The sequence below is a fragment of the Antedon mediterranea genome, chromosome 10, assembly GCF_964355755.1.
Source record: "Antedon mediterranea chromosome 10, ecAntMedi1.1, whole genome shotgun sequence".
Classification (NCBI taxonomy): domain Eukaryota; kingdom Metazoa; phylum Echinodermata; class Crinoidea; order Comatulida; family Antedonidae; genus Antedon; species Antedon mediterranea.
In genome coordinates this window covers 3131731-3151502 of record NC_092679.1, presented here as the reverse complement: position 1 = coordinate 3151502, position 19772 = coordinate 3131731, and the positions used below count along the sequence as shown (strand labels likewise).

At 33.0% G+C, this 19772-nt stretch overlaps 2 protein-coding genes across 3 annotated transcripts in view; one reads left to right on the top strand and one right to left on the bottom strand.

The window, feature by feature from the left end:
• The window catches only part of LOC140061049 (uncharacterized), a 24170-nt gene extending 14873 nt beyond the window's left edge, over positions 1-9297 (top strand). Inside the window, exons 6-13 of the mRNA XM_072107462.1 lie at positions 3013-3163; positions 3300-3445; positions 3831-3953; positions 4316-4457; positions 4738-4904; positions 5042-6155; positions 6668-6784; positions 7375-9297. Coding sequence (XP_071963563.1) covers positions 3013-3163; positions 3300-3445; positions 3831-3953; positions 4316-4457; positions 4738-4904; positions 5042-6155; positions 6668-6784; positions 7375-7412 — 1998 coding nt within the window. The 3' untranslated portion in view covers positions 7413-9297. The remainder of the gene's footprint in view (positions 1-3012; positions 3164-3299; positions 3446-3830; positions 3954-4315; positions 4458-4737; positions 4905-5041; positions 6156-6667; positions 6785-7374) is intronic.
• LOC140061050 (sec1 family domain-containing protein 1-like) overlaps positions 6825-19772 on the bottom strand; it is a 27389-nt gene continuing 14441 nt past the window's right edge. Inside the window, exons 12-20 of one of the 2 annotated variants that reach the window (XM_072107464.1) lie at positions 18766-18836; positions 17423-17504; positions 16814-16978; positions 16289-16368; positions 15600-15744; positions 15274-15380; positions 14635-14737; positions 14187-14270; positions 6825-6857 (exon numbers count right to left, since the gene is read on the bottom strand). In XM_072107464.1, coding sequence (XP_071963565.1) covers positions 6831-6857; positions 14187-14270; positions 14635-14737; positions 15274-15380; positions 15600-15744; positions 16289-16368; positions 16814-16978; positions 17423-17504; positions 18766-18836 — 864 coding nt within the window. In that variant the 3' untranslated portion in view covers positions 6825-6830. Of the gene's footprint in view, positions 6858-11498; positions 13688-14186; positions 14271-14634; positions 14738-15273; positions 15381-15599; positions 15745-16288; positions 16369-16813; positions 16979-17422; positions 17505-18765; positions 18837-19772 lie in introns of those variants that run through there. The other variant, XM_072107463.1, reaches the window with a different exon arrangement.

Below are 19772 nucleotides of genomic sequence, written 5' to 3'. Positions count from 1 at the left end.
AAATTTGCACAAATACCTACAATATGTATTTTTATATCAATATTAATATTAAGAATCATAAGGTGAATCATTATTTTTTGTAAAGAGAAATTGAAAATAGTTTTTATTTTCAATGAATATTACTAGTTACCATATAACCAAAATGGAAGAATCCATATTTTTACTGACATCCAATGCTAAGGTCATTCAAGCAGAACAACCAATCAAAGAAAAGAAGTTAAATTGCTAGCAGACTACTAATGGAACTATCATTTATAAAATGATTCATTCAATAGAAGATCTTGATTAATTAATCATATACAATTAAAACAATAGTAATTACCAACATAAGAATAGATTAAACACCATTCAAATAGTGTTTAAAGTGCGAGATATAATAGGTAAAATACTCTGAAAAGTGATGGTCCCTTAATGGAGGTGGTCCCTTACTGGGAGTGGTCCTGTGAATATTAAGTAGCAAACTCTTGGTTTCCTATTGGTCTGTTTCTAAATGTGATTTAAAATGAACTTTGGCTTATAGATTCTAGGAAACAGTAAATTAAATGAGAATTTACAGATACAAATTCATTACTAGAAGATTTTAAAGAAAGAAATGAGATTAAATATACCTTAAAAAAAATATTTTTTGTAATAAAAAAGGAGATAATGATTAATGTTTATTATTATGTCAAATATTTTTTTATTTTACTAGTGTACTCATGGAATAAAGAATTTTTACTCCATGGTGTACTGTACTGTGTGTACTGTATATAGTTAGGTTTACGATCAATTCTTTAATGTTAAAGCCCCATTCCCTACGTTTTTTAGATCTATTTTAAGATCACAAACTAGATTTAATGTAAAAATAATACTATATGGTCCTATTGCGATAACTATTTTCGTCTTTAAACGGTTAAAAATGTGAAAAATAAATCGATTCTAATAATTATAGAGGCCCGCTATAAATCCCAAAATGCATTGCGCGCGGATTGATATTTTTGTTTTTCACCTGTAATTCGCCCACTTTTCGATCGATCGTGAAGCCAAAACAAATGGAAGACTCCTAACTTTTCAGCGAAAATACCGGGTTTTCCCCAATTTGTATCAACGGAGTCTGGCAAAAATAGAAAGACAATTAATGCAGCAACTATACAACGTCAGGCTAGGTATATAGCTAGCGTACGATGTTCGTACGTTATCGATGTTTACCAGCTAGGCCTACAAAACTAAGCCTAGCTAGGCTAGGCCTAAGACCGTCCACGAGAGGTCGATCGCCGCGAGCTACTTAGGTAGTGCATTGTTTCTCACTTTTTATCATAATTTACCATAAAACGTACATTTAAGACAAGGAATGACATGGTTTAATGTTTTTAAAGTGATATATATGTATTATTTTCCAAAAAACGTCCAAAATTGCAGGGAAGGGGTCTTTAAACCAAAAGTGGGTTGTTATGCATACAATAATAAATAGCCTACTAATATAAATTCACATGTATTATAATCGTGAAGGTAAAACTCCATGTTATAATTAAATACAACGTTGGTCTAGTAAAAAAAAAATTGATTTTAATAGAGAAAACAAGGAATCTATGAATGTTTTTGCAACAAAATTATGAATTCATTAATAATTCACTTGCAAATTTCCTGTAATTGCCATTTTTTTTATGATTTATTTTTAGTGCCAAAACAAATACAATACTTAGTAGTATTTAGCTGACAGAAAAATGTTATTAAAAATTCACATGAATAGAATTTTAAATTGATATTTCGATTTAAACCCTACAGATTTGAAGACAGATCAATTTGTGACGGGTCGCTGTCCTACGATAAATTGATTAGATAGAGAGTTTGCAATCTTTCGGATAACAACTCTCATACCATTACTCCATGCTCATACATACATGTGTGATCTTCAATTAATAATATTTATTTAACTTTGTTAAGCCAATTTATTGCTTTTTACATGAAATAATTTATACTGTACTTATCTTTAAGGAAATTACATATTTGATAAGACAAATTTCAATCAGTTAAAAGCCTACAATCTGCATTTAAATAATAGTTACAAAAATATATTATGTAATTGGTTTGCTTTGTTATATAATTTTTTAATTTCCTTAAAACTAAAATCTCTTTGTGTTGTTATAGTGTATTTCAAAAATACATTATTACAAAAAATGAATAACCTTCTTTGATTGCTCGCTCCTTGTTTGGCGATGGCCTGCAAAAAAACCCGGATATGCCCCTGATTTTATTAATTTTTGCCAAATGTTTTCTTTGTCATGAATTTAGTTACAGTATAAAATATTTATGAATAAAGGAATGAATTGAAGATCACTGTAGTCTTATTTTCAATTTGTTGCATACATTTCTGAATTTCTATTGCAAGACATCTTTCATCTTGGTGTATTTGATTATTGTTAGTTTAAAGGCATCTCTTACATTTCATAATTATCTTTCAAATTGGATGTTAATGGCAACATACGCTTTCTATCTGTCAATACATCTACCTAGACTTAATTTAAGGTCAAAGGTTAGGCCCAACCAAGTTTGTTTGTATAAGAGACAAGTATATCAATTAGGGATGTTGTACCAAGAAAATAAATGAGTTGTTCAAATTAGCTTGAGATCATTAAATCCATCCTGTGAGAGATTAAACCTACAGTTTTTGATAAATTATTTTGGGATGAGAAATTAAAATAATAAATAACTAAATTTCTGTAAAATATAAGACAGTGTTAAGCTCCGTCTACACTATCAAACTTTATGTGACAAAAAATGTGATGTGCCCATAATATGATAATGTCATATCACTATTTAGGTAAATCACTACCATATTTGGGCACATCACACTTTTTTTTGTCAGACTAGTTTTATAGTGTAGACAGAGCTTTCTCCAAACTCTTTAAAAAAGAACCTAAACTCGCATACTGCATGTTGATAATGTGTATAATTAGAGAATTTGTTATTCAATTATTTAACAGTATACCTACAGTGAAAAAAATGGTCAGTTTTTAACATTTTGTTTTTCAGACTTCTTGTTTAGAACATCTAGATGTAAGGAACACAGTCTGGTCGGAGCCTAGCATTCAGGCGCTTGCCCGAGCTGTGAGGAATGACATATCAATCAATATCCTTCATCTAGAAAATTGTAACTTGACAGGACGCCCTCTATTTATACTGAGTAAGTTGATACTTTTTGCTAATCAAAAGCATAAAGCACAAATATTCTATCTGATGGAAATAAACTGTGGGACCTAAACTGAAGTCTGGTGTAGGCTGTGGACAAAATAATAATAATAATCTGTTTTTATTTTTAGCCTTAGCATTGAAATTAAACCAAACTTTACGTGATATCTTCCTTGCCGAAAATCGTTTGGTTGCATCCGACGCTATCCAACTCGGGAGCATGCTAAAGCACAATAAAGGACTTAAGCTTCTTGATCTCCGTAACAATCATTTACAGGTATACAAATACATTGTCTTGGCTACCCTCAATACTGTTGGTTTATTTGGGCATATAGCAGCAGTGGTATAATGGCTATGAGCGCTCATTTGTAGCTTAGTTCCTGCTAGGATACAATGCAACGTAAGTGATTTGACCAATCACAAGTGATGGATTATTCAAACTTTTTATTGTGATTGATCAATTCACGGCTTGCGTTGCATCCTAGTGGGAACCATGCTAAAGGGGCCACACAGCATGAGCACCCATAATGCAACTACCCAGCGTTGGATGGTGCCCCTTAAGTATGCTAAGCAAGGAGCCTTTGCCCCATGCATTACGCCGCTGGCCTATAAATGCATCATTCACAGATGATCACCGCCACTTATTTTGTGTATTTGCATAGGATGTTGGACTTTCTCATCTGTGCGATGGTTTAATAGATCAAGAGTTTGGACGCCTTTCAACGCTGGTTCTATGGAATAACCAGATAACACATCTCGGAATGCGTCATCTGGCAAAAGCATTGGTTTGTACATTTGAGTTGTGTTGACGTTTTACATATTAGGTTTTGGTGAGTTGAAGGAAGAGACACAAAGAAAATGATGCACCTATAGGCCTACTGTGAATTCACTTAGAATATTAATAAGTAGATGCATTCTCGTAAGCTTCCTCCTCCTTTCTACACTATCAAACTTTATTATATATTTAACAAATATGATGTGCCTATACTGTATATGGACATGATGATGTCATACAGTAACACTGTCATATTTGGGCATAGCTTATTGATGCTTTGTACTTTAACTATTATATATTAGGTTTTAGGGAGGTGAAGGAAGACATTGTTAATATAACTGTTTTGAAATATTATATGTATTGTTGTTTCAGCCACAATTGACAACACTAGAGACCTTGAATTTAGGACAAAATAACATTGGCAACGAAGGTATTCACACCGTGAAGGACGCCCTCATGAAGAACCACTCACTTCTACGATTAGGCTTATATCAATGTCGGATATCAGATGAAGGTAATTGAGCCGTGGTAAACTACTGGACAGTTTTGCTAAACTATGATAAATGTAGAAACAGTCAGAAGGGTCCACTAATCACCTATTTACCCCTGGTTGGTGAAAGATTGGCTAAGCAGATGAAACAATTGCACTGAACATAAAATATAAATTTAAAAAATTCAGAAATTGGAGTACAAAATATTTCTGTAATTTTGGTTTTGTGTGAGATTGATTAAATAAAAAACATTGATATCGGAATAAAAAATAAATGTTTAAACTATGTTTGCATCGTAAACAGGAGCCGTAGCATTAGCTGAATGCCTAGCAGACAACTGCCAAATGGTGAGACTAGATGTGAGACAAAATGATATCCGTACCGGAGGATTAATGGCGCTCGCTCATGCATTACGTGTTAATAAGGCGCTACTACGATTAGACCTTGATAGGGAAGTTAAGAAAGATTCAGTGAGTATTATACCATTTTAAATAAATTAACAAGTTCAAATATGGTAGTGATATGACATCATGTCCAAATATGGTCAAATCACATTTTTAAAGTACAGTAGTATCATATGTCATTTATATTTTCTGTATTTATTTAGACTAAAGGGTATGATGAAATTCAAAGAAGTCTGCAGCAAGAGATTGCCGTCTATCTGCATCGGAATCGAGAGAGTACACGGCAAGCAGAAGAACAAAGGCAGGCGTTGTTGGGACAACAAACAAAACCAGATGAAAATATTCCCTCACCAAGCAGTGAGGTGCCTAGGACTGGTTCCATGGGAACAAATATCAATGGACACATATCAACATTTGTTCAAAGTAAAGGAGTTTTCACAAATTCATCAGATTTGAACAAGGAAAAAGAATCGGACTTGATTGAAAGAGAAATAACAGAGGCAATAAATGATGTTGATTATCTAACGAGCATGAAAAAAGATTCAGAGAAACTTTGGGAATGTGGTTCAGATATTGTTGGCGAGGCTTCTCAGTTGCCTTCATTCTACTCCCAAAGCACACAGGACTGTAATCCATTGTTATCTCAACTTGCGACAGATGTTGAGACGAGCGAGCCAATTAGACAGCCGCTAGATCCACTGGGGGTCATCCAGCAGCAGGTCACGGCTGGGTCACCCCCGGGTATAATGATCACCGGGAACATTAAGCTCTTAACACAGCCACAAACTATTGTTAAACATACAAGTCCGCATAAAAAGGTAGTAAAAGGTGATTCAACCAATCACACAACAGACACTCAGCTTGAAAGTGCACCGATAGGTTCAAAGGTCAACCAAGGTGCAGTAACAGATAATAATATTTCTACAATAGGTAACTCAAATGCAACACTGGATAACAAAATGATTAAAACAGATAAGCGAGACTCCTCAATAGCCAACACGCATACAGACACACCGACAAATACACCCAATTTTAACACAAAATCTGGCAACAGTACTATAGACAGCAATATACAGCAGCCAGTCGTGGCAACATCAAGTGCAATCCATAAAACTCAAGTCATTCCAGGTGAAAGTAAGTCTCCAGAAGGAACCGGAATCTCCACGACACCGTGCGGGGATTATGTCGATGCCTCGTTGGTTGATGAACAACATAATGGTCACCAGGATAAAACATTAGAATCATCTGATAGTAAATTGGACACTGCTAAAATATTCAATGCAGGTGCAGTCAATATACCAAAGACTAATACCCTGGGTAAGTGTTTGGTTTCTCTTATCTTATGAAAACGAGTGAGTGGCCGAGCGGATAAAGACAGTGGAACCGTTCGAGGCTCACTCGCTCCATCGTTCTGGTGGTAGAACGAGTCTTCTCGGATAAGGACTATAGGGGGTTACCCCAGTGTACTAGTTCACTCACAGCCACTGATCATAACTTGGCACTCTGGGAGACCAGTCTTTGACTGAAGGGGTCACCAGTGCACTAGTTAACTAGACATTCTTAACTCAATTCTTTCCTTTTGAAAACACATGGTGTACCACAAACCTAAATGACTTTATTCGCCTTGCAAACCTTTAAACAATGTATCATGTCTCATTCATTCAAATTCATATAAAGTTACTTGGCACAGCTTGTGTAATGTTCTTGTGTTTGAACCATTGGATTGGATTCCTCTCTGCTCTCACTGGACTTCCCTTTAAGACATGCTTGACACTCCCGACTAAATTGTATTCAAGTGAATTAATACAGTACAATGATTATTTCTCTAGCTGTGCAAGACGATGGAGGACTCGTTTCAACCTCTCCTGATGATTTTGAAAAGGAGTTAAGTCAGATGTTGGCCAACGCTAGAAGCGGGATGGACATTCACGACATCACTCCGACAGGTTAGCATGAAGTATTTACTTCCTTTTCATTCATTCAATTCAACATTTACTCCAAGTCCAATTTAGCAGGCACCTAAACAACAATTACTTTTCATTATACAGTACTCTGAACGGTTTAAGCCATTAGTATATCATCCAGTGCTATGCCTCCTCTAGCTTTTTAAATTTATTTATTTTTTTTTTTATACCATATTTAATGAGGGTGATCCATCCAGCAATTGCTGATCATTAGGGGCCCTCAGAGGTTCACAAGACAAACATATACACAAGATGCTCTACATAAACAAAGTCTTTATTACAAGTCTTTGGGAATGGAGTTGTTATTTTGTCCTTAGAAAAAATCCTGACATGTGACAGGACTTCAACCCAGGACCCTTGGAGTGGTAGCCAAGCATCATAACAACCAAGCCACAACTCCACTCTTCTACCAGGATTTTGAGACTAATGCTTCTTGATCAGAACATTTTCTTCTTCTTAATAAAATCACACCTTCTGCTAGGTCGGCGCTTGTTTGCATGTACTAGCTCTAGAATTACCACAGTAATCCATATCACCATTCTTAATTTCTGGGCTTTTTTACTTTCTTTTAGGTACAGAGTATGAAGATGACCAATTATTCAACGATTGAAACAAAAAAAATATCTGATGTTAGGCCAATTCTAACAAAATAAAATCAAGTATTCAACTTGGCACTACTCCACAGTGTTTGACTTGACCCTTGGATATTATAGTACAACTAAATGGTATTTATTAATATTAAAATTAGTTAATTTAAGTATATGAATTTGACATTATATATTGAAATCTGTAAAATGATAGGTTAAGTAGCACAAGGGGTAAAGTAGAAACAATAAGGTAAAATTCTCTAAAGCTCTGTCCGCACTATATAAAAAAGTTTGATGTGCCTAAATATGGTAGTGATATTACATCACCATGTCCATATATGGGCATATCACAATTTTTTGTCACACACAGCTTGAGTAAATCATACTGTAGCTGAATGGCCATAAGCTTGAACAATGGGGTACTTCATGGGGCAGGATATTGAAAGAAAATTAAAAATCAAAGAATAGTTGGGTAGACATTTCCCACAATAAACTGACCAATCTAATGTTAGTAATGACCAATTGCCATGGTTACATACAACCATGAAGGAAAACAAATCCTCCATGATACTATGTGTACAATCTTTACTGTCATAAATAGTAATTTTAAATGAATATGTTAATATATCAAGTTAATTTATAAATCTGTTACTAAGTTATTGTCCAGTGTTTTGTATTCAATATTGGCCAAGATTGGACAGAGACAAACAGACTATTAACTGACAAGTGTATGAATGACCTATGAATAATAAAATCCATTTTTATGTATTATTATTTCTCCATTTTATGCAAATTAATGGAGAAATAATAATACAACAATCTGTGGGGTGTCCGTACAAACTTATGAAGGCATATAATGCTATAAAAGTTACATTTTTCTTTATTATTTTCCTTAATATGTCAACTTGTTATGATATATAAATAATTAAATTATTGAATACATCTTACCATTAAAGCCTGTTAGAATGTTGATACATTTAAACGGTTTAAACTATGTAATTGATTTGTAATGTCTCTATAGACTAATCTATTTAAAGCATAAAAAAAGACAATATATTTACATTTCTACTACAAACAAGATGATAGTAAATAAAATGTACACAATGGCATAACACAGAGGCCTGAAGCCCCTGGTTTAGGAACTCTAAGTGGCCTGGAGGCCTAGGGTGTTTTTAGCCTTTTTCGACATTTTATCCCGTTTTTAAGCCAGTGAGTGCTCATAGCCGTTACGCCATTGTATGTATAATGTGTAGCAAGAATATTTATCTCTAAAAACAACAACAAATCTCCCTTCAGTATACAAAAATGAACATGAAAGTGAACATAAGCACTAGAGTATAAATTAATGGTGCAGTGTCACGTGACCTACATAATTCCATCATTTCCTTCAGTTAAAGACACCAAGTAAGCATACATAAAATGATGTGAACACTTAATAGGAAGGGACCAAATGCTGAACACTACCCAGATATTGAACAATTGCTATAGTAGAACTAGTGATGATTTGTAATCAATTTGTTGTTTTTATATAATGTACTTGTTAATTAGTTTGATAATGGATAAACTTATTTTGGATAATGGGACCAGCTTATAATAAATAAAAATATGGGCTCACAAACAAAATTATTGGCTCACAAATAATGCCTTGAGAATGTATTCAATGAGGGTAATGCAGTGAGTGTCCGTGTTTGGATTTCGTAATAAGGACATTCATTTTAAAACTTTATTTTTGAACAGATGCAGTTGTCTATTTCACAACAATAATTATAAAAAACAAATATTAATAATTAAAAACATAACTCAAGATTGTGGAGATTATGGCAAAGAATGGCATTTGGCATACAACATCTCTCTGAACCACATTCAGACAATGATTCATGGAAGAGGGGGGGGGGGGGGAGTTCATTGGCGGATCCTTCCCTAAAAGCAACAATAAAAGCTTTACAATATATATAGATAGATAGGGAGTGTCATTTCACTAAGCTAGGTGGGAATTTGCCTAAATATTGTATTGGAAAAACAAAATATTTTGGCACACATGTCGTTTCATACTGGAATACCATCATAAAAAAGAGACTTGGGGAAAATGAATGCGTCATTTCATACACTACATATGCTTCACCCTAATGTGTGCTACGATTGATATAAGATGCTATAGTTTAATGTTAAGAAAAACTTGTTAACATAAATTAAATATGTAAAGCTTTTTTATGTGTACAGTATAGTTTACAAATATATTACACTTACCGATTTAACAGTAATGTCCTTCAACAATATCTGTAGACGGAGTGAGATGATTTTTATTTGACGCAAATTTGCAATAGAACTAACATTAATGATGTATAGTTTCATCCAGGACATGACTTTTATATTAAGGTTTATTTTAAATGATTATTATTTTTAGTTACATTATTTTTATTTGGTTGCCAATATTGATGAAATAAGCACCTCACCATACAACCTTTGTACCATGCTTTTTTGGTTAAAGCGGCATGTTAAGCTTGGTTCCCACTAGAACGTAACGCAAGGACGTAAACGCAACGCAAACGTTTTAACCAATGAAAAGCGAAGTTATAAACAGTTAGCAATCACAAGCGAATAAGCCATCGCTTGCGTTACGTCCTTGTGTTGCGTCGCTAGTGGGAACCACGCTTAAGATAGACAAATGCAAGTTGAAACTAAATTAGGGTAAACTAAACTTAGGAAACGCACACTTAATCGGCTTAAGCCCGGCGCACACTATAGCTATCGGCTGAGCCAACTGGCACGAATAACATTTTGTTCACAGTGCGCGCGGGACAATTTGTGAGGAATAGGCCATGCATGCCGCTGAGGAAAATATCTATTGTGTTTAATGTTAAATGTATTATTACTGGTCCTCAAGTTTTACTTGGAAACTGAGAAAATTCGGATTAGGCCCTCCACGGACCCACGGAAGCCAGCAGTGCAGCGCCTAACAGACCAGCACACCGGGAGACGATCCCCTACTCTTTTCGAATAGTGTACCAAGTTCTTTAACATGCACTGTTAAGTACACGGGACCAACGGTTTACATCCCATCCGAAGAACAAGGCAATGAGAGTGAAGCATCTTGCCTAAGGATGCAATTAGTATTGTACAGATAATTTTTGTTGTCGCGCGTTTATGCCAAACGTGAGCTAACAGCTCGATAAAAAATTTCACTGCTGCGCATTCATCCAATCAGAAACTCGCGTACTGGTGTTTAATATGCCGTCCAATAGAACGCGATCACAGTTTGCGGCACATTTTTTTTTGTTAGTGGCAGTTGGCTCAGCCAATAGCTACAGTGTGCGCCAGGCTTTAAACAAATTTGCAGCAGCAGGCTTCTTTGATCATTTTATTGTAACATGTATATTTCAGATATTTTTTTTTAAAGATTTATTGAAGACTTTTTGTAGGAATTTATCTTGTGCTCCATAGTAGGTGCTTCTGCAATAACATAAGGATTTAGTTGTTTTTTTTTCCAACTTTTGTCAATGGATTAAGCTTTATATTTTTTGTTATTTTTTTTTGGAGATATTTTAGTTAATCTACAGATACAAAATGCCACAATTGAATATATATTATTGGATTTTATGCTGGAGAGTTTTGGAAACTACAAAATATACTATATTCCTTCGTTCTTATCCAGCAAAATTTATCATAGAATTATTAAATATGAAATTATGAAATGTTCCTAATTTTCACTTCTTATTGATTGAGGAATATTTCATTTTATTTGGATCATTTGTTTGAGGTTGTCATAGTTCAGTTTTTTTTAAGATTATTACTTTTACGAATCTTACTCAGAATATTAAACCTATAAAGTTCTCATGGTTTTCAGTTTAGTGTGAATATTATTTTTATATTAGTTTTACTCAGAATGTAAAATACTGGTATATAAGCTGAATAAACAGATTGTTTCTCAGTCATTACACCCCAATTCTGTCCACAACTACACCTTTCTGTTTTGTGTATAAACACTGTTAACATCGGTGCGTTTCATGCACATCAGATGAAATCTGAAACTTTGTGTGTGGACACACCTCTATTTTTTTGCAGCAGCTTTCTAAAATTTCTGAGACAATTAATGTGATTGTTTGTCAATATTAAGGTGTACAGATGTCTTAATGATCTTTATAAGATAATTTCAAATTATTTAAATCTGTATGAATATGAAATTAAATTAATTTTATTGTAAACTGATACAATACTGTATGTCTTGAGTTTTAATTTGTTATATAGAATTATTACATTGACGACTGGACTAATTTTTCCCTGATAGTCTATTCTAGGTACTGTATGTTTACAGTATCATAGGCATATGTTTTGATACAGTGTCACATGCAATGCCTGCATCATAGACCAAAAGCTTATACATGCCTACAGGTGATACAGGCAGCACATGTGATACATATGTGACTGTATTTTAGAATTTTCCTGTGATATTGGATACAGTACAATGCAATGTGGAGATGTAGTACAGAGAATTGGGTGAATAGGATGATTACGATGATGAGGACTTAATCTTAACCATCGTACAATCCAAACATTTCTAATATATAAGATAATAACATAGAATATTATTTTTCTTAGATATATTTTTATTTACACATGTACTATTTGAAATTATGTAACCTTTTAACAAAATTAAATAGAAGGAAAAAAGATATTTGAAAGAGAAAAAAATTATTTTGCGAAAACTAGAAAATTAAAGTCATATGCCCTTTAGGCAAAATACCCAACTACCAGTAAGGGAAAAAGAAAAAAAAAACCACCAGATGTTTCATCGAAATATAAAATAAATAATTATATATACGTAAAGTTTTTACACTAATTGAATGTGTATGTATATATTTACATAATTATTACATGCTCAACAAATTATTATTATATCAATGATTGTCACTAATACTCGGTGGTAATGCATGGATTTTTTAATTTTATGTATTTAGGCAATGTGGCCAAAGATTACCAATAGTAAATTAATCACTGTCCTATCAGATAGGTGGTAATCCCCTAATAATAATAATACATCAATCTTATATAGCGCTTAATGCACAAAGCCTCTAAAGCTCTTCACATTATTACCGCGGTGGTGTTTTGAATAAAACACGTATGGAAACATAGTCCCATAATGTTGCAGCCACAATCAGCGCAGTTGTGTTTTGACCAGGTACCCATTTGTACACCTGGGTGGATAGAGGCAAACATAAGTGTCTTGCCCAAGGATTCAAGCAATGTGCGACGAACTGTGTATTCGAACTCGCGATCAGTAGTCCAACGTCCAACACACTGCATCCTCACGCCCTTAAATATTTTCAAGATCCAAAATGTGAGAATCATAAAATACACAAATCGAAAAAAAAACTAACCCAATTTTTACGATATCAGGTTTCTGTACAATTTATACAAAGCCGTCATATCAGTTTTTACTATGATTTTTAAATACACTGCGCCACACGCCTTTACGTGCTTTCAAATCCGAAATGTGAGAATCATAAAATACACAAATCAATGATAAAAAAAACCCCAATTTTTACAATACCAGGTTTCTGTAAAAATTATAGTTTATACAAAGCCATCATATCAGTTTTCACTATGATTTTATAAATGAAAATCATAAATATAATTATAAATACTGTAGAATAATTCCTACACATACAGTGTTGTTGGCTAAATCTGCCAAACATGACAAGTCGTCGCAAATTAAATGCTCCCCATTACGATTCGTAGATGAATTAAATCCAGGACCAATGACTCTTAAAGTATGTATGCGAGCCTCACAAGTTTTTACTACAGAATTGAATGCTGGAGAGACGAGAAGAAGTGAAAGGGGGTAAAAAGGTTTCCAACAATCGCCTCATATCATCGACAATGTCTTTTCCTCTACATAAAGACTTCAACGAAGGATGTCAAAAGCCTGTTTTCCCAAAACTGGCATTGTAGGCTGGAGAGACGACGAGAAGAAGTGAGAGGGGGTAAAAATGACTCCAATAATCGCCTCATCATCACTGACAAACAATGTCTTTTCCTCTACATCAAGAGTTTGATGGAGGATGTCAAAAGCCTGTTTTCCCATAAACTGCCTCCTTCGTCGAATGAACCCCAAAACTGCCTCCCTCAAGAGTTCAATGGAGGATGTCATAAGCCTGTTTTCCCATAAACTGCCTCCCTCGTCGAATGAACCCCAAAACTTCCTCCCTCAAACACAACAGTACAGTAGCAGATATTTATTGTAAGTATTGACATTTTTTTTTCAAAATGTTACTCATATCTCTTTTCCAAGTTGACAAATCTGAACAATGTTTGAAAAAAAAAATAAAAATCTGTTTACAATTTCTATTCCCTACACATATGTTGAATAGTGACCTTTCATTTTTCTTACACACCACATGACTAAATAACTGTCGAAAAGTCATTTTACATTTGCTCAGAAACATATGGGCATGCATAGAAAGACGGTTCAACTCTAACAGCTGCGCTTAGGTGCGTGTCATGAAAGGTCAAGGCTATAATTTAAGCTCTTTCTACACTATCAAACTTTATGCGACAACAAAATGTGATGTGCCCATATATGGACATGATGATAATAATAATAATAATAGTTCATTCTTATATAGCGCATATAAGCAAGCTCTCAATGCGCTGAACATGCCATATTATTACCATATTTGGGCATATTACTACCATATTTGGGCATATCACTACAATATTTGGGCACATTACATTTTTTTGTCAAAGCTTTAAACAAATAAACATTTAAAGAGAAAATATAACTAGTAAAAGTAACTTACCTGCGACAAAAACTGATCAGCGTTAAATATTTCACTACATCCATAACAGATCATTTTATTATTTCCACCAGCAGTTGCCTTAGTCTTAAGAAAAAAGAAAATAAACAATTACAATAAAATTATCACATTTCATTTTCCTGATTTCTATCAATCAATCGTTTAGAATTCAATTTCTCTGCAAGCCTTAAAAAATGTTTTCTTTTATATATTATATTGTGAAATGTATAAATAAAAAAAAAAGGGTTCAAAAAGAGTTCGCGACAGATGATGATTTTAATATAATTATGATCAAGAATCTTTTATTTCTTATCAAGTTATTCATGTGGATCCTAATAACGTTTTTTTAAATTTTATACTCAACCCTGGCACTACTGTAGGTCCGGATTGAACCGTGGACCTTGGGATTGGAAAGCAAGCAAGTTAACCACCAGGCTACAGCTCCACTTACCTTAAGATAGTCCATAAGATTCTGATACTCAATGTAATTGCCACCACCAACAACAAACACAACAACTTCTTGGTAGGGATTCTTATTCCTTGGTATTGAAGAACTAAATTGGAATTTATTGGAAACAAAATTATCAAACATGAAATTTGAACTACACGTCATGAATACACATGTTTAAGTTAGAAGAGTATAGTACTCACTTCACTTTACCTACAAAAAGTTTCAAGAGTATAGCTAACTTAAGAGCGAGTGATTGGACGAGCAGTTAAGACAGTGAAACCGTAAGTACGTAGTCATAACATCGGCAAGGGTTCAAGGCTCACTCTCTCCATGGTTCTGATGGTAGAACTAGTCGTCTCGGATAAGGACTATAAAGCGTAGGTCCAGTGTACACATCTAGCTCGTGTGCACTTTAAAGAACCTAGTGCATCTTTCAAGACAAGTAGGGGTTTACCCCGGTGTACTAGTTCACACACTGTCACTGTCAGAAACTCATCATATATATTCACTCTGGGAGGCTACCCCGTATAAGTAGAGGGTTACCCTGGTGTACTAGTACACACACTGCCACTGTCACCCACATAACAGTCTGTGACTGAAGTAGTCACTCAGTATAAATAAATAATAAATACAAATAACCTGTCAAGAACTCGTAGCATCTTAGGATCAAAGTATCTATATTCATCTGTCTCCTGGTCCGATTTCATCTCCATCAATGCATCAACAATTCGTGTAATTGGTAAATTCTGATAACAAAAACAGTGCAGTGTTATAAAAAACTATGAACTACATATCAAAGTAGCATACTAAGATATTTAACAATATCACATCGAAAAAAGACACTATAATATTTGATTCAAAACTTGATTTAAAATGGTGCCAAATCTGACAAAAAAAGATGGCTATGCATATGACGACATGACAGAAAATGATTATATTATATAAAAAATAAAATTAAAATTTACATGTTTTTTGACAACAAAATTCTTGACTCCTTCCATCACAAACTGTGATCCCGTACTCATCAGTTTACTAAACATACCAATTCGTTTTGTTCCTCCTCCTCCTCCTCCGTACGGATTTGGCATCACTGACATCTTACTATAAGCGCTGTGAAATAAGTATTGATTGCTTTTTTCATTTTATTCTAATCAAAAAATGGCTTACAAAGAGACAAAAAGCTTTCGTCATCGATTAGGCAACGATAAAATCCAAAAATGTATTATATAAGTTCTTATATGTTTACAATTTACTGTTATCCACTTTCACATAAAAAAGAATGTCTACAATTCCTGCGATGCGAATAAATTGAGAATAAAATGCATATATCTTTTGAAAAGATTTTTGCCCTTTACATACTAATATTTGGTGGTGAATAAATACAGTGTTATTTGTTTTCAGTTTTTTTTGCTGTTAAAACAGTGTTCATTAATGTTCTGTCAAATATGGTAGTGACATCATGTCCATATATGGGCACATCACACTTTTTTGTCACATAAAGTTTGATAGTTTAGACAGAGCTTTGGTAAAGACCTATTAATTTCTAATGATTGAGACCTGTAAGTTTTAAACCTGAATAAATAAAAAAATAAAAAATTAATAAAAAAAAACCATAAAGAAAATAAGAAACCAAAGTAATTAATATTTTACATACCGCCATCTTTTGATGTAAGTTAGAGGTGAAAGGTCACAGCCAGCTGCTTCTAATGCTAATGAGTATTGATCAAATTCAGGCTAAAATAAAATATGTATTTTAAAAGTAAATGACCAAATATGGTAGTGATATGACATCATTGTGTCCATATATGGGCACATCACAGTTTTTTGTCACATAAAGTTTGATAGTGGAGACAAAAATCATAACTCCTGAATGGAGGATCTTATGAGCGTTTGTCATCACTGTTTTTCCGCGGTGCAGTCATACACTGTGGTATTTTTTTCGTTGGATTTTAAGAGGTGAAAAACTGTTTATAATTTTTACATACATACATTGATGTAGGCCAATTTTTAAAGAACATTTTACATTAATTTTCTTTCTCATACGATCCTCCGTTCATGGTATCCTGAAATCCCCTGAAAACGCTATGTTATTTCTGTTGGTTACGCTTCGCTGCACAGCATTGTTTGTCATCGATCGAAGAAATCTTCCGTTTTGTGAATAAGGCCTGTTAATACTTACATCTGTAACTTGTTGTCCAAGAATATAAAATATAATAAACATTCTCATCTTGTCCTCAGGGGTACCAGCATCAACATCTGATATAATATCCATTAGCGGTTTATCTAAGGACATCTTTGTCATCAATCGTTCTTCCACTTCGAAGTAAACATCTAACTTTCTTGCCTGTAAATGCAAATTTATGCTAATTTATGATACTCATGCAGTGTTTTTTGCATGGATTAACAAGTTTGACCCATAAGTTTACATAACAAAGTTGTATATTAATAATAAATATCTATAAAGGGCTGTTTACTTATGTCTAACACTAAAAACAGTGGTAAAAGACGAAAATAATTGTTGAATCAGAAGTGACTTAAATTGCTTAAAAGATTAACACTGTGGAAAGTGGTTTAAACTGTGTGTTTTTGGAAGTGGAATGCAGGACACAAAACCAATCCAATATGCTGAAATGGTTGTCACATAAAAGATTGCATTTTCTGCTCTGTTGGCACATCACATTTTTTTGTTTTCACATAAATTTTTATAGTGTAGACAGAGCTTTACATTTGATTTATATTTTGGTAATGAGAAAAATATCAACATTAAAAAAAATTAATTTCACTGTACCTTTATTTTGTCTAGTAAAGATGTTGCCAAGTTTGTATGGGAATCAATCAAGCGTTTCTTTTCCAATAATTCTGGTAAAGAACTGTAAAAGGAAAATAAAAGATTAATTAGTTGGTTCCAAATCAATGTGCTTGGCAAAGAAACCAAAGATTTAACTGTTTAAGGCTCTGTCTACACTTTTAAACTTGAAAAATCCAGGATATTATTATTATTAGTACATGAGTTCTTAAGGTACAGTACAGTACATGGCAACAAGTGATTATGATTCGATAATTATGGAAAATTAAACTTTGATTATATTTGTTTATTTATAATAAACAATTACCATCATTTGGCTAAACATACTTTATGCTTTGTTTATTTCCAGTACACATACTCTAGCCATATTGTAAAAATAAGGCTAGAAATAGATATGGCTATAAAAAATGTTAAATTGTTTAATAACATTTTTGTTACAAATGTGGAATAGAGAATGTTTATATTGTATTTGTTTATTTACAGAATACAGTAGCCATTATTATATTGCAATATGATTTAAAATTATATAATTAGATAATAATATAGATGATGTTTATATTTTAATGTTTCTGATGAAAAAACTGTTACAAAAAAATATTACTGTTTATTTTTGTATAACTTCAAAAACATTTTGATCCACATTACTTACAAAATTGAAAGGAAATATTTAATTAAATTATGGAGGCAGAAAAAGCCAATTATTTATGTCAATGTTCTGTTTACACAGTGAGGCCCAAATAAACTTAAAGTTCAAACGTAATAAGGAGAAACTTAATTTTAAATTGCTCTTGCCATTCTTCACAGATGTGCTTCCAATGAAAATGAGTACGCATTATAAACTGTTTTTAGAAACTTGATTCTTTAAGACCATGATTGATCCTTTTCATGATACTTGATTTAATTGGGATTAAAATTAATAAGGATGATAAATCAGAGATAATGAATATAACAGCTTGTTTCTACTTTTTAGTTGCCTTAAGCCTTGTCTACACTATCAAACTTTATGTGATGTGACCATATATGGACATAATGATGTCATATCACTACCATATTTGGTCATATCACTACCATATTTGGGCACATCACACTTTTTTTGTCAAACTAGTTTGATAGTGTAGACGGAGCTTAAGATTGAGTTTGTTAACAAGCGATCAGTTAGTTTGGGGTTGGGTAAACCGGCTCAGCTACAGTGATTAAGTTTACTTATTGATCCTGGTCTCCCCAATTTCAGTTTTGTTGTTGTTATATACTGAAATAGGACCGAATAAATAATGAAATGAAAATGAAAGTTACAATAAATTATCAATATCAATCTAGGTATATACCTCATTGCTGATGTTAGCTTAGCTGTGGTATCTGACATTCCGGAGGCTGCTTCTTCTTCTCCTTCTAAGCCCTATGAACAATAGACAATATGTCATTAAACAATAGTGCAACAATAGCAAGGAAGAGTGAAATTATAGATACCATTAGTAGGTCAAAATGAACACACAAAAAACACATCTTAAAGATGTATTTATTGTATTTATTTATTCTTTATTTTAATTGGATTGCATTTTTAGTAACGTAGTACTGGTTTTCAAAATGATCCAGTTCCAAGGTTTAAAAGTAAAGAAAAACTATAACATATATTATTGTCCCCCAAAAACATGGAAAATGAAGATTAATAAAATAAAACTTAAAATATTCCATTTTGCAGCTTCAATAAAGTTAATTAATTTCGTAGAAAAAAAAAGGAATGTTATCATTTATAAAAGACAAATTAAATGGTTAAATTCACCCAGAAAAACAATAAGCCAATTTGACATTTTTTGCTTTAAATTACAGTTTTGTAAGGTAATTTTTTTTTCAGATCTAATTTTTTGTGAAAGTGAATAACTATTATGTAACATTAAAATTGCATATTCATAAAAAAAAATTAGAGGGACAATACATCTTTAAGTATAAATGTGAAAAAAGGCTGAAAAATTATAAAAAAACACATTTTTTTTCAGAAGATGATAGTTGAAACCGTATTTATTTACATTACCTTGGTGTTTTTCTATTTTGAGACAAATAAATTAAGGAATTTTACAAATTTGGTGTTACCTGTTGTTTAAATTGAAGGTGTCAATGGGTTGTTTTGCATAACAATTTTGCATAATAATAGAACAATAGTTAATGAATTAAGGTGCAAAGTTTTATTGAAATACAACAATTAGAATACCCCTTTGCTAAGGCGTAAACACCTTTTTTTGTACTGTACTTGTCATTTCCAGAACACTTTCTATACCTGCATTTTTCTTAGAACACTCATTGTAACAACCAAACATTTAGACTTTGATCTCTGGAA